At 46.5% G+C, this 23,663-nt stretch overlaps 1 protein-coding gene across 13 annotated transcripts in view; it reads left to right on the forward strand.

The window, feature by feature from the left end:
• Positions 1-23,663, forward strand: part of ANK1 (ankyrin 1) — a 622,216-nt gene that overhangs the window by 62,668 nt on the left and 535,885 nt on the right. Inside the window, exon 1 of one of the 13 annotated variants that reach the window (XM_070598774.1) lies at positions 14,531-14,661. The exons of the other annotated variants lie outside the window; for them this stretch is intronic. Coding sequence (XP_070454875.1) covers positions 14,647-14,661 — 15 coding nt within the window. The 5' untranslated portion in view covers positions 14,531-14,646. Of the gene's footprint in view, positions 1-14,530; positions 14,662-23,663 lie in introns of those variants that run through there. 13 annotated transcript variants of the gene reach the window in all.

Here is a 23,663-nt window from a genome sequence, read left to right on the forward strand (position 1 = left end):
TTCTCTCTCCTTAGATTGTCCCTTCCAGCGTTTCTAAGTAATTATATCTTCAACTACTGACTAGAAGAAAAATACTTCCCCGCATCGGTATGGAGGCTCTTGATGAGATCTGAGCAACTTCATTTTTTACAGACACTGCCTTCTAACAAAAAGATCATGCACCGAACGTGTGAGGAGACAGACCCTGACAGGGCACCAATTCTGTGCCCGTATTACACACGTTACACATATTACCCCATTTAATCCTTGTAAGAGCCTGAAATGTAGGTATTAGATTTCCTATCTTATAGTTGAGCAGTGGAGGCTTGGTGGTGCTCAGCAACTTGCCCAGGATAAGGCGCCCATGGAGGGTCCCCCATCATAGTGTGTGCAGAGCAGGGCTCACACGCAAACCACCTCCCACTGCCCACATTCCATGCAGTGCTCCCGAGAAAGGGATGCACATCCAGCCACGTTTTCCAGCTCTTCACCTTGTGATCAATGGCACCCATTTGGCAGGTGCCTGGAGTGGTAAGGATGCAAGCTGGGTGGCTCCGGAGGCCAGTGAACATCTCTGCCCTGCAGGGAAATCGGCTCAGCACCCTGATGGTAAGTTATGACGGTCCTGTGGTCTCCAAAGTGGGTCCGTGTACAGCAGCAGTGCACAAGAAGATGCAGGAAGAAGATATCTATCCTTTTAAAATTTCTGTTTTGTTGTGTGTTTGATACTGTACATTATATATTGGCACAGTAGTACATATATATGATTTATAGGTAAATAAATATCCATATACTGAAAGTATATGCTCAAAAATATTTTTATTGATAGGAGTGTACAATTTAAAAAGTTTGGAGACTTTGCAAAGTCTGTTCAACTGAACTGATCCACGTTATTTCCAATCAACCGTTATGCTAGTTCACGAGTGTCACACGAGCTCAGATCTTCTAGTCTAGACACGTGTCCTTCCTGGTGCTGAGTAACTTGGCCATGTGGGCACAGAGACTGTCTTGGGAATGTTGGTGAAGTCCCGAAGAATTGGAGAGGAAAACTGGAGGCAGGTAGGTGTCTCACTACCTGCAGATGTCACAATGCCAAATTCCTGAAACAAATGTAGAATGGAGTATGAAACAGATGGTTTATGACCAGTTAGGGAAAATAGTGGTCTCTGGCAGCTAGCGTGGGTTCACCAGGAATGAGTCATGCCCAACTAAACTCATTTCCTTTATAACACTTGACATGGTTTATTGGGAGAGATCATTCATTCATCTTTCATGCATTACATTCATGGTCCACTTGACAGGTACTTACTGAGCATCTATTATGCTTAAAGCCCATGCTTGGATGACATCTAGTGATGAATACATTGTACTCTCTGTCCCCAAAGAGCATTCCTTTTAATAAAGGAGACAAACATGTACACAAATAACTATAATAAAATAAAGCATTTCCTAAGTGCCACGTAGTGGTTATATTGTAAACAAAGTGGTTGTAAACAAATGTGCCCAGGATTCAGCAAAAGGAGAATGCTATGGGGACAGCAACTCCTGATGGTGAGACCATCCATTTCCGCAAGGAAAGAAAACATTAGAACTTCCATATGTATTTGTTTTCTAATATCATATTTCAATTGCATGTTCATTGAACTCTGGGGAAGGCGGAGCATTCAATGTGTTCAAATGAATGGAGATCATAACTGCTCACTGTCCTGTGCTGGATCCTATCTAGCGTTTCGTCAGAACGTCCGGATGAAAGACGTTGAGAAACATGGACAAACTAAAAGTATGTTTGCAGAAAGTATAAATGATAATAATAGCCACATAGACCGAGCGCATACCATGTGCAGGCACCATGGTGAGCGCTGTGCATGCATGATCTCATTCAGTCCTCGCAGAAGCCCTATGAGGTGGACACGGTTTTTATTCCCACCTGACAGCGGGACACACGGAGGTTTAGGGAGGTTCCTCAACCTGAGGTGGAGCTGGAATTCAAACCCGAGCCTGCCCAGTCACCCCGGGACTGGTGAAGGGCCTGGGCTTGCCACTCGAGGGGAGGCGGCCGGAGGCAGGTGGGGCAGCCGGTGCCTATGTGTGCGTTAAAGCTGAGAGGAAGGTGGTGGCGGACAGAACTGGGGCCAAAGGGAGGGAGTTCCAGGGCAGTGGCCCCTGTGTGTGAGGAAGGACCTTCTAAATCTCTGGGACAGGTCATTCCAGAAGGGCAAGGGGAGGCCGCTCCACCCCTTGTTGGAAGAGGGATTCGATGACCTTTCAGGTCTATTTCCACTTTGAGGTCTATGATCCTGTGTGAAATCATGGACCTGCAGTTGCTGCGTACAGACGGTGGGTTTGCTGGCTATTAAAAGAGACATCGATCTGGCTTCGGGGCAGCCTCCTTGGAGGAGCCACAGATGGCTTCACTGTGGAAACCCAGCTGCTTTCCAGAGAGGCCAGATCCATGACCTGAGGGGTGGAAGGAAAAAGTCTGAGCTGCTATTAGCTGAGATTTGCCTTTTTGGGGGGAATAAAAAATAGTTTTCAACGCTTATACCTTCTAACATGAAACCTGACATGCACCAATGATTCCGCTGAATTTTGGACATTCAGCATTTGTCAGGGTGGCTGACTTACCTCCCCAGATACCGCTTAGATTTAGGCAGTGCCAGGCTATAAATAATCAGGCAAACTTTGCTGTATCTGAAAGCATAAACTGAAGATTTTAGGAGTCTCACTGCTCTCCAGCTTGGAGGATGACCCTTAGACAGCATATGCAACACTTCCAATGCTAGTATCCTTAGATCAGAGGTAAAGCTGGAATTCAAGGGCGCCTGAGGCAAAATTCATCCCCTGTCTCTCTCTCGCCCTCTCCCTCTCTCCCCCTCTCTCCCCCAACTAACAAACCGCCCCCCCCCCCCCCGCCCGCATCCATCAGATGCCCATGGTTCACTGTAGGATGATGGTGAGAGAGCGCCAGTGATCGCTTAACCCTCAACAACACGAGTAGCTTATTGTCACAAAAGAGAAGCAGTCTGGTTGAGAGAGTCTGGGATCTAGTCAGGAGGACAAATTCTGGCCTCTGTCACTAATTAGCTGTAGGACCATGGACAACTCAGTTGGATTTTCTGAGTTTCAGTTCCTCACTTTGTAAGACAGAAATAATAATAATTTTTGATGATAATAAAAACTCCAGCATTATTTTGAGTATGATGCATCATAGTGTGTGTCGATACATTTGCAAACTGCTCTACAAATGTACATTACTACCGCAATGACCCTAAGATGGGTTTTGGGGGGTTTGGAGGGTTTTACAGAAGTCCATATTTGGTGTAAATGCAGTGTTTGTTTATGGATCTTCAAAGGATTTGGCTAATTACGTAAATAAATCTCTGCTAAACCAGCATGTGTAACTGCCAAACCAGGTGGTCATGCCCTTAACTTGCAACACGTACAGTCATGCGATGCTTAATGACAGGGACACGTCCTGAGAAATGCGTCGTTAGGTGGTTTCATTGTTGTGCTAACATCATAGAGTGCACTTACACAAGCCCAGATGGTGTCGCCTACTACACACCTAGGCTGTACGGTACTGATCTTACGGGACCTCCGTCATGGATGTGGTCCGTTGTTGACTGAAACCTCGTTATGTGGCTGTAAGGAATGAGATCACAGTGGGGATTAAAGACTACTCCTCAGCTAAGGACGGTTCTTGAAAGTACGTCACCAGGGAGTGCAGGGACGGAGCCCCGTTGGTGTGGTCAGACGGGTCTGGTTGCCCACATCGTGGCCCTAGACAAGGTGAAGACTTGCAGGGCAGGCGTGCTGCTTGGTGAGTCCTGTGGGATGATAATCCTACAATCAGAAGTTCACTTTTCAAAGAGTTAAAAAATAACAATAACTCATTATTAAATAATAATAAAATACTCACTGCTAGTCGGCTGCAGGAAAACAGTTACACACCTTTTCTGGAGGAAAATTGACACTGCCCATCAAAGCCTGAGAGGTGTTCATAGCCTTTGACTCCAGCCAGTCTGGAAAAACATGTGGGAAAGATCTTAAGGAAGCAATCACTCTCAAGAACATAAAGTATTAATTGTAACATTGTTTAAATTGGCAAAAGATTTGGGAAGGACCTAAGTAGTCAGCGCTGGGGTTGGGTTACATGAAGGAGCAAACGTCTTCAGGACATCTTCCTCTGCAGCCATTAACAGATGACACAGATGGATGTTTTTCTCACGTGAAAAAAGATTTCGATATGTTAAAAGCAGGTCATAAAACATCTTGAACCCTATTTTTGGAACCCTGTGTATGTTTATATGTATTGTGTGTGCATTGTTGAAAGTCCTCAGGGACAGTCACCAGGTCACATTTCCTGAGCACTCGCTGTGGGGCTGGGCTCTGCACCTGTGTTATCCCCTTTAGTCTCCTCGACCAGCCCCGGGAGTGAGCATTCGTATTCTTCTCTCAGGGCAGAGGGAAGTTAGGGACTGAGAGGATCACTAAGGTGCCCCAAGGCCATGCAGCTGCTAAGTGGCAGAACCAGGTCTGCCCAACTCCGAAGCCCGGCTCAGAGCCTGTGTGACACGGCCCTCCACTCACAGTAGTGGTTGTATGGCGACAGTGAGATTACGAGCTATTTGATCATTTTTCTAAATTATGATTTTTAAAAAACTGTTATGATAAATTCCCATTGGTGGCATACTTTCAATTTCCTTTATGATAAATTCCCGTTGTATTTAAAGAAATAAGTGTGTTCGTCCCAATTGAATAGGATGGGGCAGTCAACTCGGAGAGCTCTATAGACGCCCAGGGGGATAAGTGGGCACCAGAGGCTACTGGCATTTTGAATACTGCCAAGAAAAAAAAAGCTAGTTAAATTGTGAGGAACAGGGGAATACGTAAACCAGGTCATTTATCACTGATGTACACTATCTAGAAGCATGACTGTTGTTTCAGTTGATCATAATAAAGCGCTTTTAGATGGAACACTTATTGTGATCCTCCTAACAGTCCTTGGACCAGGCAGAGAAGGTTATTTTTATATCCATTTTATAGACAAGGAGAACTGAGACTCAGAAAGGGTAAGTGGCGTGTCCCAGGTTCCATAGCCTGTTGCAACAGAGGCTTGATGAAAACTGAGACTGTCTGACTCCTAGCCTAGTGCTTTTTTCATGACAAGGACTTTTCAGGAAAAATTGTTCTCCAGTTGAAATGACACCTGGGGAGTGTGGGTGGGACTGGAAGTTGCATGGCGGGTCTGCAGCGGGGATGTCTGAGTTGGTGCCGCAGATCGCCACAAAGCTCAGGGCTCACCTGAAGAGGAGGTGACACGTCGCAGGCACCGATGCTCTCCAGCAGAAGACCCTTTTCGGGTCTGGACTCAGAGGAGAGTCTGCTGACCTGGGGACAGGCCAAACAAGCTATTTCTCCAGAAAAGTAGTCCTCCTCTTCCTTCTCCTAGAGAGAAAACCAGTCCTTCCCTTTCTTTTCCTCCCCCTTGTAGACACTTGTAGAGAAGGAAGTTTTAGTGATACGAATCTGACTTTCTTCAACTCGGGCCCCTTGGAGACCAGTAATCTACTCTCAAATTTAAAAATAAAAGAGAGGCAGTTAATGTCCTTAGATTTCCAGCTATGCTCTCAGGACCTCTTAGAGATGATCAGAGATTGTATTAGGCACCTGCTTGCCCCATCACTGTCATCGTCATCGTCACCCCCACCGTCACCATGAGATCCATCTAGCGTGCAGCCATCTCTTAGACTCTACTTCCTGCCAAGTTGTCGTAGTGATGTCACTGCTCTTAGATATAAGGTTACAATGTTAGGTTAGATGTTCAATGAAAGAAGGTAAGAAGGTCAAAAGGAGTGGGACGATAATGACTCAATTTCCATGCTGGACTTCAGGGGATACAAATTCAGACAAATAAACCACAAGTGACTCAGAGTCATTTTGGAGGCAATATAGTGTGCGGTTAAGGGAAACTGCTCCAGAGTGAGTCTTGGCCTCCTTCACTGGCTCTGCGACCTTGGTAAGTACCTCTCCTGCCTCGGTTACTTCATCACTAAAGGGGGGTTATCACAGTACCTACCCCATCGGATTGCTGGCGTACTAAGTGAATAATGGATAATAAGTAACTAATGGATGCAGAACATTTAGACTGTGTTTTCTTGACCACTGCATACATGGTACCATGCCTGGCACGTAATAGGTACTTGATAAATATTGAAAGAAAGAAAGGTGGGATGGGGGGAAGAAGGAAAGACAGAGTGAGTGAATGAATGAATGAATGAACAAGCGCATGGTATGTGTTTAATAAATGCCAACTGTAATTATTATTGTTATTATTATTATTGTCCAGTATTTAATTCTTCCATCCCTCCTCTTAAAAGGATAAGTCCAGTTTTATCGATTTGAATTTGCTTACTTCTTTTTCTCACGTCTATTGACGGTGAAACTGTTCAAAGTAGGAGAATGGTCAAACGCAGGCATAAACAAGAGCCTTCTGAGGAAAAGAAGGGCCTGAAAACGCTATCAGTTGGGTAATCCGCTCATGAAACAATGGAGAGAGGAGTCTGTCACAGTCTGCTATCTTAGTGCACTGCCTTGCTGCTGTAGTATCTTCTTCCTGTTTCTTTTCTTGGTCTTCCTCCTCTACCTGAACACACAGTTTTGAAGACTCAGGGAGTCTCCCGGGCCTTTCCAGGGGGTCCAGGGTCAAAACTATTTTCATAATACTAGGATATTATTTGCCCTTTTCGCTCTCACTCTCTCACAAGTGTAAAGGATGTGAGAAGTTCATTGACATTCGATAAGATCCTACCCTGCAGCTAACCTTGGAGAAAGTACCACTTGTTGAGTTTTGGTTAGTAGCCAATGAGAATGCATGCGATTAGCTGAGCCGCCTCTGAAAATACTCCCCCCTTCCCAGCTACGTACCTGAGTGAGGCCGGATCTTCTTCATTCAGTTCAACCGAAACAGCATATTACAGCACATCGAGTGCCGCAGCAGATAGAAGAATTCGGCCTTTTTTCCTTAAACCAGACATTAAGAAGATTTGTAAAAAATGTAAAGCATGACCCTTTTCTCACTAAATTATTTTTTGTTTTGGAAAATACAGTTATTTTTCATAAAAATACGTTATTTACGTTAATGTGAAATGGGTTTTTGTTTTTAATATTTTTTTTTTGTGGAAGACTGGTCCTGAGCTAACATCTGTGCCCATCCTCCTCTAGTTTATATTGGGACGCCTGCCACGGCATGGCTTGACAAGCAGTAGGTAGGTCCATGCCTGGGATCTGAACTGGTGAACCCGGGGCCTCTGAAGCGGAGCATGCGAACTTAACTGCTGCGCCACTGGGCCGGCCCCTGAAATGGGCTTTTATGCTATATTCAAATGAATCAGAAAATGCTAGTTTTCAAAACTTTCAGTTTCAATTTCTAATATAGTAAATATTGATAGATATAACCCACATTTAAGAAAAAGCTCTATGGGGTCCTCAATTATGGTGTTTTTTTTTTTTTTAAAGATTGGCACCTGAGCTAACATCTGTTACCAATCTTCTTTTTTTTTTAAGTTCTTCTCCCCAAAGCCCCCCAGTACATAGTTGTACATTCTAGTTGTAGGTCCTTCTTGTTGTGCTATGTGGGACGCCACCTCAGCATGGCCTGATGAGCGGTGCCATGTCCGTGCCCAGGATCCAAACCCTGGGCCACCGAAGTGGAACATGCGAAGTTAACCACTCAGCCACAGGCCGGACCCCTCAGTTATGTTTAAGAGGTGAAGAGGTCCTAAGACCGAAAAGTTTGAGAGCCACTGTCCTAAATTTACCAGAATGAGTGGGAGTCTACCATTGGATTACTTTTTATTAACCAAATGTCCATTATTTAACCTCTTTAACCTTTTAATTCCCCCAGCTCTTCATGCCGAAATACTTTTTTAAATGAATGAGGTCACTTCTCTATTTTAGTGTTTTGCCTGAATGTAAGAATTTTGCAGCATTCTAGGCCAGTGCTGAGTAGATAAAGATGTACAGAGTTTAAGAGAATGGGAGTAAAGTTTTCAGATCTGTAATATGTTCTAAAAATATTGATCTCTTAACAAACTTATAGCCTGAATACACATATAATATTATATAAAGTAAATCAGTAGTCTCCCTCCCGTTTGGCCACTCTCTCTTTGAAAGACATGAGGACTAGATGATTTTGCAGATGACAATTAACCCATGTCATAGACAAACTGTTGCAGAGGATAGAAGAGGAAAGAAAGCTACCCAACTCATTTTATGGGGTTGGTATAGCATGATAAGAAAACTGAAGACAATATGGGAAAAGAAAGTGATAGGCAAATGTGGCGGTTTTAAAATACGTCCACAAATTCTTTGATACACTTCCCTTTGACAATTCCGTTGCCCTTGGGTGTGGGCTGGATTTCGTGATTCACTTCTAGCAAATAGCTTATTGCAGCAGTGATGACGTATGATGTCCAGACTCGGTCCTAGAAGGCTTGTGGCTTCTGCCTTGCCATCTTGGATCACTCTGGGGGAAGCCAGCTGCCATGTAATGAAGATACTCAAGCAGCCCTATGGAGATGCCCATCTGGTGAGGAACTGAGGCCTTTTGCCAATAGCCATGTGAGTGAGCCATCTTGGAAGTGGAGCCTCCAGCCCCAGTGAAGCCATCAGACAACTGACGCCCTAGCTGACATCTTGACTGCAGCTTCATGAAAGACCGTGAGCCAGATCACCCAGATAAGGCATTCCTGAATTCCTGACCTGTGGAACTGTGAAGTAATAAATCGGTGTATATTTTAAATCACTAAAACTCTAATTTGTTATGCAGCAGTAGCAAATTAGTACAACCAATAAAACTTATGAATGCGAAAATCCTATATAAAGCCTCACAACTCTGATTCAGTGGTGCTATATTAAAAGTAATACATTATGGCCAAGAAGGGTTTAACCCAGGAATGCAAAGATAGTTTAACATTAGAAAAACCTATTAATGCAATGCTTCACCTTCACAGAAAAGGAGAAAAAAACTTTAGTTTCAACATTCATTCATGAAGGTAACCTCCTTAACTAATAAGATATCCACGAAAACCTACACATCCATCATACTTAATGGTGAAGCTTTAAAAGCAGCCCCATTTAAGTCAGCAACTAGATAAATATGTTGTTGTCACTGCTTCCATTCAACAATGTTTTGGATGTCTTACCCAATGTAATAGAGCAAGAAAAGAAAAGAAGGGGTACAAAAGCTTCAAAAAGAGACCAAACTGTCCTTATTTGTGAATAATAATTGTCTACAGAGAAAACTCAAAGAGAAACACGGACACAAACTATTAGAACTAATAAAAAAGCTCAACAAAATTGCTGGCTACAAGCAAGATACAAAAATTAATAATATTCCTATACACTGTAATGACTGAATAAAAATATAATCAAATAAAAGATCTCACTTGCAATAGCATTAAAACTATAAGAAATCAAGGAATAAACCTAATAAAAATGGGCAAGATCTTTTTTGGAAAAAATTATGAAGTTATAAAACATTATTGAAGATCAGAATAGAGATACATTGTACCATGGATATACCATTAAAAGACTCAATATCATAAAGTTGTCAATTCTCTTGAAATTAATAAAATCTATATAATTGCAATCAAAATTCCTACAGAGTTTTTTTGTGGCATTTTCCTAAATGTACATGGAAAGGCAAAGGGCCAAGAGAAGCTTTGATACTTTTAGAGAGAAATGAGGCAAGGAGACTTATCTCATCGATATTAAGACTTATTACAAACAGTATTAAACTTATGATAAAGCAACAGTAATGAAGACAGTGATTTTGGCGCTGAGATAGACGCACAGGCCAATGGGTGGTAGAGAGAGCCCCCCAGATCCGTGTACATGCAGACTTAGCATGTGATGGAGATGGCACCGCAGCTCAGTGGAGAAGGGATGAATTGTTCAGTAAATGGTGCCAGGATTATCGACGATCCATATGGAAAAAATTAGAACTTAATCCACACCATGCATTAAAAATAAGTCAGGTGGGTTTAAAGACCTAAATATGAAAATCAAAACTATAAAATACTTACAGGAAGTCGTGTTTTGAGCTCAGAGTAGGAATGTAGATCTTTAACATAACAAAAAAGGACAAACCATAAAGCAAATGATTGATACATTTGACTATGTTAGAATGGACAACTTCTGTTTATCAAGACACTGCTTAAAAAAGCAAAGAGATGAGGGGCCGGCCTGTAACCAAGTGGTTAAATTTGCGTGCTCTGCTTCGGTGGCCCAGGGTTTTGTTAGTTTGCATCCTGGGCACGGACATGGCACTGCTCATCAGGCCATGCTGAGGCAGCATCCCACATGCTACAATTGGAAGGAGCCACAACTAAAAATACACAACTATGTACCAGGGGGCTTTGGGGAGAAAAAGAAAAAATAAAATCTTTTAAAAAAAAAAAACGCATAAAGATGAGCTACACGCTGGGAGAAGGTATTTGCAATGCATGTACCTGAGAAATGATTAGTATCCAGACTATATAAAGAACTCCTACACCTCAGTAAGGAAAAGACAACAGAATAGAAAAATGGCAAAGAGCTTAACAGTAATTTCACAGAAGGTGAAAAATAAATGGCCAATAAGCATGTGAAGAGATGCCCAACCTCATGAGTAATCAGGGAAATGCAAATTAAAACCATAATACCATATCATTTTACACCCACCAGACTGACAAAAATTTAAAAGTCTGACAATATCAGGTGCTGCTGAGCTTGAGGAGTAACTGCATACCTGCTGTCGGGAGGTCAGAATGAACAGCCAGTTTCAACAGCAGCTCGGCCTTATCCAGTGAAGCCGAAGAGGCAGGTCCGTCACAATTCAGTAACTGTGCCCCTGCCACCATCCCCACTAGACTAATCTCGCGCACGGCACCCGGAAACTTTTATAAGGATGTTCGTAGCGGTAATGTTCTAGTAACAAAAACCTGAAGATAGCTCAAATTCCATTAGCAGGAAAATGGAGAAATAATTTGTGGTGTTTGCATACAATGGAATACCTTACAGCAGTGAAAGTGAATAATCTACTCCTGCCTGAACCTCAGGAACATCGTGTTGCGTAAAAGATGAAAATAGCGGAAGAATCCATACCGCATAACTCCACTTATTCAAAGTTAGAAAATGTGCAAAACTAAACAGGACGTTGTTTAAGGATACATACAGAGGTGCTAAAACTAGAGAGAAGCTAGGGAATGAAACACGGAATTCAGGGTGGTGTTTACACTGTGGGGGAGGGGTGGAACATGAGTACCTGGCACCCTCTCTTCATTAGCGGGATCATGGGTACATCGCTGTCCATTTCATTATCTGTCTTTATGCCTTCCGATGGCTATAGATTTTTTTTTGATTGAAATTTCGTGAGACTGGTAAACACCAAATTCAGATTAGTCGTTACCTGTAGCATAGAGGGGGATGGGACCAAGGTGCGTTGCACAGGGGCTTCAATAGTATCTACAGTGTTTTATTTCTTCAAAACAATCTGACGCATGTGGCAAAATTTAATGAAGCTGAGAAGTGGGCACAGGAGTATTTGTACAGATATCTTCTGTAATATTCTATAATATAAACATTAAAGTAAAGGAAATATACATAGAGAGTCTGGAGGGCAATACATCAAGATGCTGGCTGTGGTCATGTTGGGGGCGCTGAGGGGGACTGAGATCATATGTAATACCCTCCCTTTTTCACATTTTTTCAGTGAGGATGTCTTACCACTTTTACGATAAAAAATCTATTAAAAACCTCTTTTATCGATTTATTTATCGTCTTCTAAAAATAGAACACCAAGACAAGAACACTTGAAACATTCAACAGATAGTCATTGAATTCCATACTTATTAAAGAAAGTGTGTTGGCTAACTGTGAATGAAATTAAAGTGTTATCCCAAAGCAAAATGGCCGACTCGGCCTCCAGAGCCTCGATCCAGACTGCCTGGGTTGGAAGCTGGCTCGGCCTCCTCTCAGGTAGGTTTCGTGATCTCCCTGAGCCTCCCTTTCCTCTGTGTAGACGGGGCCTAATGTTAGTGACTACCCCGCTGAGGGATTCTAAGGATTATCTGAGTGAACGGCAGGTGCTTAGAACAGTGCCGGGCACACAGTGGGCATGGGTAGGCTCTTGAACATCAATACACAAATGAAACAAAGAGGAGGGGCTCCTGAGGGACTGGGAGGGGTGGGGGCAGCAGAGTGCTGAATTTTCAAGGGACCCTCGCAATCCTGAAACAGCCCGGCCTTGCACGTCCCACATTGGGACAGCTTTTGTGGCTCCCGTTCAGAGATTAAGAGAAAAGAAAGGTGTGTGGCAGAGAAAGCTCTTGGGAGCAATCTGCTGACAAGGGAGTGACAAATAGCACTTCAACCCACGTCACTCGATGTGCCCCTCCTTGGCCTGGCTGTCACAGGGAATGCTGCTCCAGGGGGTGCATTCGTGTCTCAAGCACATTGTGAGTCCAGTGCTTGCGTGACCGGCCCAGTTCGCCTTAGCCTAGGGGTTTGGTTTGCTCCCTGTGGGCCTGGCCTTTTTCCCCCTCGATGTACCTACGGGAGAGGAGCCTTCCGTTGCCTGGAGGGGCCTGGTTCTGGGGTTAAATTCGGAGGCGCCCAGCTCCCCAGACCTGGCTGCTGGAGTTTCAGGGCTGGGGACCTGTGAGGAACCATCTTGCTGCCGGAAGCACCACACAAGGGCCTGGCAGAATCAAGCCTGCATGACTGTCTGCTCTCGCTGAAGATGGAAACTACAGTTTCTCCTCACAGGGCATCTTCCCGATCGTTGCCACACTCCATGTTTCCTGGTGGCATTTTCTCCTCAGAGCTTGGGAACTCTGGAGAGAAAAATATTTCTCCTCTTTGCTGGATGGTGAAGTGGCTTCTTGCTCTTATCATCCTGCTGGTGACAACCATCGATCCATTCCAGAAACCTTCATTGAGCACACGCTCGGTACCAATTCCACCGCGATTCCAAACTCATTCCCACGCCTGAGCGGGGTGCAGGGCAGCACTCTGCCATCATGAACTAGCCTAGCCCAATCTTTGTCGCCAAATAAGACCCTGTGTCCTGTGGTCGGGTTCTTTGAAACCTCACATGCCTCACATGACCCGATTCTTTGACAATTCTTAGCATTCTGGCCCCCTCAAAGAAAAAAAAAGCCATTGTTTTGAATTCTGTGCTTCAAAAGACATCTGCGAAGGACTTGTGCTATAATGATTGTGGTGGTTCTTTTTGGTCAAAATGTGGCCTAGAACCTGCTTTGCCCTCCCCACACCACGTCAGTCGCTGGTCTGCTCTGAGATGGCCCTCGCCTCCACTGGGGGACTTTCCAGCTGCTGTGGAAACACAGAGGGTGACAGAGCAGCCCTGGTGGCATTTTCCACGGCAGCTGTGCCCTCACAGCAGGGCCCGCTTGGATCTGTAGAAAAGCTCCGAAGCCAGGTGGCTGCCTGTCAGGGGGCCTGGACCAGCCTCAGCCCAGCGGGAGGTCAGAGAGACCCTTCTCAGGCAGGACTGAAGCCAACGGTGTTGACACACCTCTAGGATCGAAGACATGGACACATTTCATGTAAGTGGCAGCCCCCATCTAGGAGAGGCTGCTCCCGGGCCCAGGGGAAACTGTCATTCTCCAGGCCTCACATTTCAGTTTCTTTGGGTCATCTGTTCCCTCTGCCAGCCACCAACTGCTGTTCCAAGGCACAGTGTTCTCAGCAGATAAAGCCACTCTGGGCAGATGCCGCCTCATCCCATTGTGCGACGGATGGGTGTTGTAAGAGAAGCCTCCCCAAGCCAGGCCTGGAGGAGCTTGGCCTTTGACGGGCCCGCCTGGGCTCACTGGACAGCCCTGGCCTCCCGGCAGCCGCAGTGTGGGGAGCTGCCCTGGGCCCCCTTCCCCCCTAGCCAGTTTTGTGGTGACTCACCTCTGGTTCCCAGGAACATTGTTATTATTGGCCCCAATGTTATTAAGATTGTGCCCAGATTCCCTGCAAATCAGCAGTTAAGGAATGCAGGGGGCCCCCAGTGAAAGTATGTAAAAAAACAGAGGGCCAGAGCCAGGTGTCCTGCAGACCCAGGGCTGGTTAAACAGAGAAGGCCAGTGGCTCCCAGAGAGTCCTTTGCTGGTAGAAGGAACGCTGCCCTCACCTGGGGGCTCTATGTCCTCCAGGAGCCTCCTCCAGGCAGCCTGGCCTCTGGAGGACTGCTGCACCCCAAACTCAGCAGCAGGCCGAGGCGGAGAGGCTGGGAGCAGGTGCTCCTGATGCTCGCCTGCAGCACAGCTCTCCGAGGGGCTGCCCCTGCCTTGCTCAGGACCCCAAGGGGGCCCCTGGCAGGCACTGTGCTGGCTGGGGCATGGTGAGCGAGGCCACATCTCCCTCTGGGTTGAGCAGGAGCAGGAGCAGGCCAGGGTGCTCCTGTAATCTGGCCGCCTCAGGCGGGCACCTCCCCTCCACCGCGTGCTGGGCCCCCAGAGCCGATAGTCGGCCTCTGCTGCCGATAAGGGCCTCCTGCCCACAGATGTCCCAGGCCCCGGCAGAGGTGCGGTGCCTCTGGCAGCCCCAGCTGTTCCTCCAGCACGGCTGACTCTCGAGGAATCCTGCTTAAGGACCGGCCTGCCCTGCCAGATGGGCCTCTTCGGAGTGAGTTGTTGAGCGGCTGCTCGAAGGGGATGGGGTGGTGCTGGGAAAGGTGAGGAGCCAGGCAGGGGCTGCAGCCGTCCTGGGGGTGTGAGAGCCAGAGCTGTCTGTGTGCGCTCCCCAGGGCCTTGCACCCTGGGCTCTGTGCTTTACAATAACTTCCGTGCTCATTCGCCTTGTCGCTGAAGGTAGCAGGTGGCTGCTGCTTGACTCAATTAATCCAGTTCATATTTTTTACAGCCCGAGACTTGCTGTCAAATTGAGTTCCACCTACCTGGGTCTCTGAATTATGTTCTCTCTGCATTAGGGGTTGGAGAGAATAATCTTTGGATTGCATTCCTTCTGTCTGTCTATTGGGATTCTAGAAGATTTCCTTTGTACTAAGCAATGCATTTTCCAGGTGTATTATCACAGGCCAGTGGCCTTGAAGGAGAATAAGGGTACATGTAAGGGTGGGCTGCTCTGCTGAGGGGCCTGGGCCACCCCCATTTGGAAAGGGGCTTGCTGCTTTTCCCAAAGACCCACAAAAGCCAGTCGCCTCATTGTCACACCTTCTCCTTTCTTGAGACGGTGAACTTTGGATTTATCTTGCTAACTAGAGGGAGAAAAGCCTAAGAAAGAAGGGCAAAAAGTGGCTCTGGGAGATAGGGTCTGAAGGATATTTTTAAAGTGGTAATGGGTCCCCCCGCCCCATTCGCCCTGTGGTGATAGGATATATCGCTGTCTGGCAGCAGGGTTGGCTGTGCTGGTTTTCAAGTGTCGTGTGGCAGAATGAGTTTCCTGGTTTTGGCGGTGAGTTCAGAGGCCAGAGTTGGACCCCAGGCCACATGGTCAGAGGGACACCAGTGTGGTGGCCAGAGAGAGCGTCTGCTCTTCCACTCGTCTAAAAGTCTCTGGGTGAGAGGGAAACAATATTAAGCGGGAATTTCTTTTTAGTGATTTAGCATCTTCACAACATGCCCCCCTGAGGGGGCGGGGCTGTGGAGGAACCCGTGCCCCACACTTTTAGTCCACCAGCAGCACGGGCCAGGTGCAGTTCAGCTGAGTCTTGCCCTTTCACTGGGCAACCCTAGGCCGCAAGTGCCTAGCGAGTCTTGGAGGCTGTTCTTAATAGACCTCAGAACGCAGGGAAGTGGCTGAGCGGTCCATGGGACACAGGAACTGTCTCCAGACCCAAATCCAAGCCTGGTGTTTTGCAGGAATAAGGAATGGCTTATAAACGAAATGTTTAAAATTAGTGTGATTACTTTCACAGACCAAATAGCCTTGGGAGAGCCACTTTTCTCTGTGTCTGTTTCTTTCTCTGGAACTGGGCCTGCTGCGAGACTGACTCTGAAGCCATCAGAAGAGGAAACCAAAGCCTCGAGGGTTGTTTTTATAAGGAGGATCACCAGAGCAGCTGCCCCTTAGCTTCAGGGGCCAATTATAATTAGTTTTTAAACCCAAGTTACCACCTTTTACCCCAAAATGCTTTGGCCAGTGTCTTTGCAAGAATCAGCTGACTTATTTTGAGTTTCATCTAAGTGAAACATATTTAGAAGGGCAGGTTTTTTTGTTGCTGTTGACAAAAACTAAAAGAAAGAAAGGAAGAAAGATAATAGAGTGCTTTCTAAAGTTGGAGTGACTGAAAATCTTTGTCCTCAAGGTCTGTTCAACATTTAGCAAACATCCCTCACTGCCGGCCTGTGCTGGGCCTGTTGTCAGTGCAGGAGTGGAGCAGGGAACACAAAGGACACAGAGCCCTGCCCTGTGGGGCTTACCATCCCGACTAAACATAAAAGTGAAAGTAATGCGTACTCGTTTGTCAAAAGTGGGAAGTGCTGTGAGGCAGCCCTAAGAAGTGTGGGGAGGGCTGCACTTTAAATAAGGTGCTCCCAGAAGGCCTCAGGGGCGTTCACTCTGCCTGTTGATTTTCAAAGTTAGATTTCATGTGACCATGTATAAGGATTACAGTTGATGTCAAGAATGTTAAATATTAAACTTCGTTGATTGTCAGAAGCTACAGATTTCGGCTACATCACTGTTGACATGATACCTTAGAAGCCAGCAGAGTTTGTGATACTTGTATGTGTTGTCCGTGTCAGACTCCCAGGATGTTGGGTCGGAGGCTTTTCTTTCTGACTGGCCCAGTTGGTTGGATGACATCTTAGTTGGGGCTCTGCTCTGTGGGTGGCCAGGATTTCTTATGTCAAATTGCTGATGATTACACTTGTTCGTTATGATTTTTCAGGAAACTTTTGTAAGATAGCTAGTTCAACGTGTTATGGACACTGACAAACAGGATGATCTTTGTCAGCAGCATTCTTAAGAATAAAGAATATTGTTTTTCATATTTCCTAAAAAGAAAAACAAACCATTGATCAAAGACTTGAAGGAGAGAGCCATGCATGACTCTGGAATAGCTAATACAAAGGCCGTGAGGCAGCCGTGTGCTGTGGGGAGAACCAGGAGGTCAGCGTGGCCAGAGCAGAGAGAGGAGGGCAGGGGGAGGGGGGGGTGTGTGTGTGTGAGGTCAGAGAGGTGGCAGGAGGAAGAGATTGGGGAGGGGTGGGATGCAGAACATATAGGGCCTTGAGCACCGCTGTAAGGACATTACTTCTCTCCTGAATGAGATGAGAAGCATCACACAGTCTTGGGCTTAGACAGGCACGTGATGTGATCTGACTTCTTCCTATACCTGTGACTTCCTCATGCCTTTGAAACCAAACTCCCAGGAAGGGGCTACCAAATGGAACCCCTAACACGCCTGTGTGGCAAGCAGAGTTCTCTGTGAACTCTAGTGCAGCTGTCTCAGCCGGGTCTTCTCTGGGGCACACAGGGCTGGTTGCCGACGTAGCTACACATGTGTTTCATGGCCACACCTGCGTGTTGATGCTGTCCCACTCCCTCACACTCTCCAATTTAATGAGAAAATAAGTAGTGCCACAGATGCTCTTTACCTAAAGAATTACCATGGGTGAAATTAAAAAGGAACCGGAAGCCACTATAAAATTATAATTTGAGTGTAGTCCAGCAATTTGTAATCACAGCTGCTGCTGATCCTTGGTTGTTCCCTTCGGACCTTGGCGTGGATAAAGCAGACGAGTTCTGGAACACTGGCCGTCAGGAAAGCTTATGGGGGGTAAGCATGTGACAGCAGAGTTGCCACAGAGGGGGAACATGGAATTTGCTCTAAGTTTTAAATAAGCAGTAATGGTCTTCCTGGAGGTGGTCCTGCTCCCCAGGATTCATTCTTTACGTGTGACCAACGTGGTTCGTAGCACAGCGAATCTCGCCGTGTCACTCCCCTGCTCTCAGTCTTCCACGGCTTCCTGCTTTTCTCAGGAAAGAGTCCACACTCCTTACTGGGACCCTCCTGCCCTGGCTGCCCCTCTTTCCAGCCCTGTTTGCTATTCCACACTCCCACGAGAATGGAAATTCTGGAAATTTTTATATTATAATTATCTCCACATGGGGGACTTGTGCTTGTCTTGTTCACTGTTGTATCCTGAGCACGTCGCCCAGGCCCGGCACACAGGAGGTGCTTGTTAACTACTGGTTGCGTTAATGAATGAACCACCAATTCCTTGCAAAGCCCCCACCCCCACCCCCTGACTGATTCCTGCTCACTGGTTTGGTCACTAATCTGCAGTTGAAAATCACTGCTCTGGTGGATTGTGTGTATGACTTTTTAGCTACTGTGCACTTCGGATCTTTTTAAATCCACATGATAGTTTCCCCATCCTCTGAACTCTCCTTGCACTTCATTGGATTCTCCCTTAAGGCCCTTCTCCTTTTCTGCATCTTTCCACGTATTTCCTACAAGCTGGGGGCGCCGGGAGGAGGGCAGCAACCCCACTGACTCATCTTTGAGTCATTTCTCCCGTTTTCCCCCCCGACATCGACCGAGGTCTTGAACATGGGGCTGAAAAAATATATTTGTTAAATGAAGCAATTTAAAACCAATGAGTGAGTCTTAGCTCTTGCTTCTCCTTCATTTGCTGAAAGTGCGAGCACTGACTCAGTGTTAGGAGTACGTTGGGTCGGTTGTTTGCAAAGTAAGTCTCCAAGCGGGCCCTGTGCAGAAGTTGGCGGTCACAGCCTAATGCCCCAGCTGGCTGGGTATCCCAGCTTCTCTGACACGCCCAGTGTGGACTGAGGTCGGTGTGAATGGGCTCAGGGCAGTTTAGGAGTTCATCATTTTCTGACAGGCAGTGACAACCAATTAAAGATCTAGTGAGAAATAGAATTGTTTCCTCCCTTGCCTCGCACTCACCCTTGACCACTACGGTCCCTCTGCGGCTCACTTTCCGAGTCAAGGCTGATTTATCTCCTGAATTTACTGCCACAGCACCTGAAGGAAGGCGCATTAAGGGAGGAAGCGGTCCCACTGCTAATGGGCCTGACCAACCAGCTGCTGAAATCTGTCAGCCCGGAGGGGAAGGCGGTGCGGGATGGAGACACGGTGGATTGCTTGAAGGGAAACTTGTTTAGGGACAGATTAGTAAAAACAAAACCAGCAGACCATCCCTGCCCCCAGCCCTCTCTCCTATCCAGGGCTGGCACGTGAGTTGCCTCCTGAGACAGCTGCAGGCACTAGCTGTCTCCAGGAGACAGAGAAGGCAGAGGGAGCCTGTCTGGCCTCCCCAGGAGGGTATTGGTCAGAATACTGCTCTGCCCTTTCCAGGAGCGGATTGTGAAGCAACATTTTGTAAGAGAGCACTTGGTTTCAATTTCCTTTGGAAAGCTAGTGCCTATAAAAGCTGAAAAGAAGCTGGCTCTCGTCCAGCCCTTCCAGGATCAAGGGTGATTATGATTTGCAAACAATGGAATGGATTCCAGCTACTCAGAACACCCATTCTGGGCACCACGCCCTTTCCCACTGTGGCAGCCTCTCCTCCTGCTGGGGGGCGGTGGGTCACAACCGTACCTGAGGTTTTTCTTTTCTCCAAAGGGAGGGAATGGTGAGGGGTGTGTCATCTCTAAGTCCCTCTGGGGCTGGCTGACTTTCTGTCAACATGGTGTGATTTGAAGGTCCCATCGGAATCTGCTAGTCTTCCAACACCTTCACCACTGCTCTGCTGTGAGGCCTGGAGTTCCACCCTTCGAGATTATTCCTTAGGTTCTTGAAGGGGTTTTGCTCTGTAAAAGCCTTCTATTAATTGCATACACTTAAGCCTTTAATAACAGGAGCTGGAATCTTACAGATGCAAGGAACTAATTCTTATCTTCTGGGATTAGTCTAGGATTAGACCAAAGCAGGGAGTGGAATTTAGGGCAGGTCCCTGGAATGGGACGAGAGGAGCTTAAGGTGCCGGTTCAGTGGTGATGAGGGTAAGAAAAGCTCCCTCCCTTACTTAGGACAGTGACTGGGCCAAAGATGCCTTCCTAGATATTCCTGTATCCTAAGATCTGGGTTCCAGGCAATTTGCCCGTCACAATGTGGCACATGCAATTTCATAAGTGACGTTGGACTGAAAGTGGAAATAAGGAGTGGTGATGGAGGTACTCAGATTCTGAGTGCCCTCCTTGGGCATGTGCTGTCCGGGTGGCCATGGGGTCAGCCCAGGAGTTGGTTGGCCCCGGGGCCCGGGGTTAATAAAACCTTGCGTCTCCACTAGACTTTCAAACGCTGTGCAGAATAATACAGTTTTACAATGTACCAAGCATAGCACTTTCTTTGCACACTTCATGTGATATTGAAAGCACTCTGTGAGGTAGATATTGTCATCCTCGCTTTCCAGATGAGGAAACAGGCTGAGCAGTTGATTAACTGGCCCAAGTCTCACAGCTAGGTTCCCAACTCATGTCTGCCTCCTGACACCCTTTCCAGATGGCATCCTTGGAGCAGCTATGAACCAGCCCCACACCTTCGTTTCCTCATCTATAAACTGGAGACAGTCGTAGTTGTCCTAGAGTTGTTGTGAGGAGTGCCTGAGATTGGAGCATGGCATGGCAGGAAATGTTGGTTATTATAACTTTTTTGGAATCACACATTCTTCTCTAGGTCAATAACTTTCAAAATTTTAAGAATTTGGTAATTTAAAAAATATCTTTCTATCTTCAACATACCTTCAACTCAGGTCAACAGAGTTTATTGAATCGGAAACGAGAATAAATGCCCTTAAGAAGTGGTAAGTGGGAGGCTGGAATGGGGAAGAATTATTTCTGCTTGTCAGGAGAACAAGGGGATTTGTCAGGGGAGCTTCGCAGAGGGAGAGAGCTTTGAATGGGCCTTGAAGAATCAGGAGAGTTTCACAGAGTTTGAGAAGGCGCTGGCAGCAGAGAAAGCGTGATCCAAAGTATGAAATGCATAGTGGTGCCTCGGGTGGCCGGGAAAGGCGCGTGATGCAGGTGTTTAGAGACAGGTAGGTGGTGGACACGGTGGTTGATGAGGATGAAGAGGTAGGCAGGGGCTAGACTGTAAAAGCTTCTGAACGGCAGCCTGAGACTTTGGACTTTATTCTGCAGTGTGGGGGAGCCAGCAGAGGGTTTTGAGTGTGAAAACGTCACGATCAGAATGCTCACTCTGGCAAGGTTGAGGAAGAGCGTCATCAGAGTGCCAGGGAGTGAAAACTGGCTGGAAGAGTATTGCTGTTCTCCAGGTGAGAAGTGATGGGGTCCTCATGAAGGGGACTGGCAGATAGTTAACACTATTGAGTAACTGCTGTGTACCAGCCACGATGCTATGTGATTTCACACCTCAGCTCATTTAATGCTCACAGCAGCCACACAGGAATTACCAGTCATGTTACAGATGAGGAAACTGAGTCTTGTGCAGTCAGGAAGAGCAAGGAAATAAGGTTGTTGTCTGGGGTTATCTGCAGCCTGCTCAGGAGGGAGCCCCCGTGGCCTGGGATCTGGTCCTATGCTTGTAGTCTGAGTAACTTGATTTTGAGGCACAACCAGAGAACAGCAGATTTGGGAACTGACAACCCTAATTGACTCACAGAAGTGGTGTTGACATCGGCCTGCCAACGTTAAAATGAGAGCTAGGCCTGCTGTGGTCCTCTGCTGTTCTTTCGTGTTTTTGTTCACTTGTCTTCTCTGGTCAGTGAATTCCATCCCGTTATGAAAATCAAAATGGCGAGTCGGTTAAAACCATGTTCTGTAAGCATGCGATCAGAGAAGCAGGGGGTGAAATGCTCTTGAAGAATGTGTCATCAAGACTGTGGTAAGGCCTGATGAGCCATTCATGCCCCACAGCCAAGAGCATCGCATTTGTTACAAATTGCTGATTAAACAACATGGGAATAGAAAATGAGTCTCATTGCCGTGTCAACACCAATCTGATGTGTAGCAGCTGTCTGGAATGCTGTGTCAAGAGAGATTTGGGAACTCTTCGGCTTACAGGCAAGAATCTGTGATAAATAAGCAACCTCTGCTGGGGCGCCATGTCGGGGAGGGCTGAGGTATTAGTTGGAGGGTTACGGTAGCCATTTCTGGGCCATTGTTGTTTTTCTTTTTCTTCTGTCTCCTTCTTCACTTGAGCTATAATCAGATGAGCCATGTTCTGACTGCTATTTATTTGAGAGACATCCAATCTTTCAAGGAGACTTCTGAAGCTAACTGGTGTTGTGTATTATGTGTTGATTTTGCTGGTTAGCTCTCAGAAAGTAATGTTATATCACATATTTCAAGTTCCTTATCTTTGCTAGTTACCATTATCAGGTTCTGGGGGACTGAATTCAGATCAGAGAGCCAGGAAGAGGCAGTGTCTTCATTCAGACATAGGCCTGTGTGAGCACAGAGCCGAGCTCTTCCCCTTCCCTGCCATGAAGCAATGGCAATGGAGGTCTTTTCATGGCCGGATGTGTGTGAATTGCCATTCAATATCACCTGTGAGGTTGGAGCTTTCCAACTCAACTTACCCCAAGCTTTTGATATAATCACTAACAAACCTTGACTGTTGGCCTCCAGGCTGGGCCTACCCCTCCACTCCCATCTCTCTGTGCCAATCGAAATTCTACCCATCCTTTGGGCCAGAGAAGTTCCCACCATCATCTCCAACTCTTGCAGCTCTGCCCATCCTCTGGTCCCCTTAGGCCATGGCCTCGTCTAGCAGTTGATCCATCTCTGCTTTGGGAAGGCTGTGGCACTAAATGAATACTTGTGGAGTTAAAAAAAATGAATGAGCATTGCACACCAACTCTGACGTGTGTGTGTGTGTGTGTGTGTGTGTGTGTGAGAGAAAAGTGGAACAGTCTCCAGGTTGCTGCACTGAACAATTAAATGGGGCTTGTTCCACCACTGCCTTTGTTCCTCTCCTCACGGAATCCCTCATCAGAACAGCCTTTTGTTAAAACTGCCATCTTAGATGTGGTTAAAAAACATTTGCAGATGGAGTGATGAACTGGTGTTGGGAGGTTTGGATTTTCAGTCTCCACCTAAACTGTCTTCATATGGGGTTTTGAAAAACCACTTAGTTTTGAATGTCCTTGTTTCTCCCTTTGAAAAATGCGATAATTGCACTTGGCATTGATGACCACACAGGAGTTTGGGTCAAGTGCTGAGTTAGTGTTGGTAGGTTGATCTGAATGTCTCAGGCACAGAGCGATATTTAAATAGATGCTCCAGGATCAGGATAACTGTACCGAGCCCTTTCTCTCTGCTTCATTCATTCGCAGCCTGGCTGTTAGGAACTTCATCTCTAGCCTTTGAATAAATAGGATATATTTGGAGCAAATAGTGCACGGTGCAGCCTTAAGTTGTTGACTAAGGCTCTTTGCTTTGATCGCGTGCATCTCATTTTGTTTGCTTGTGTACCAATAAAGGTGCGCCCTGCTTAGAGACAGTGCTGATGACTAAACTGGAGGAGTCTCTCTCCAGGGACTCCCATGGCTCAGTGCGGCTGCTCTCCAGGCAGCTCTCAGGGCCCAGGGGCAGCGTGCAGGGCTGCCTGTAGACACCCTTCTATCATGCCTTTCACATATGGAGGCACGCCTCTGAAATTTTCCTAACTCCCTTATCGCCATGATGACTTGCCCTCACTCCTATTCCTTCGGAGTCTTGCTCTGGAGCATTTT

The sequence above is a fragment of the Equus przewalskii genome, chromosome 28 (assembly GCF_037783145.1).
Source record: "Equus przewalskii isolate Varuska chromosome 28, EquPr2, whole genome shotgun sequence".
Classification (NCBI taxonomy): Eukaryota; Metazoa; Chordata; class Mammalia; order Perissodactyla; family Equidae; genus Equus; species Equus przewalskii.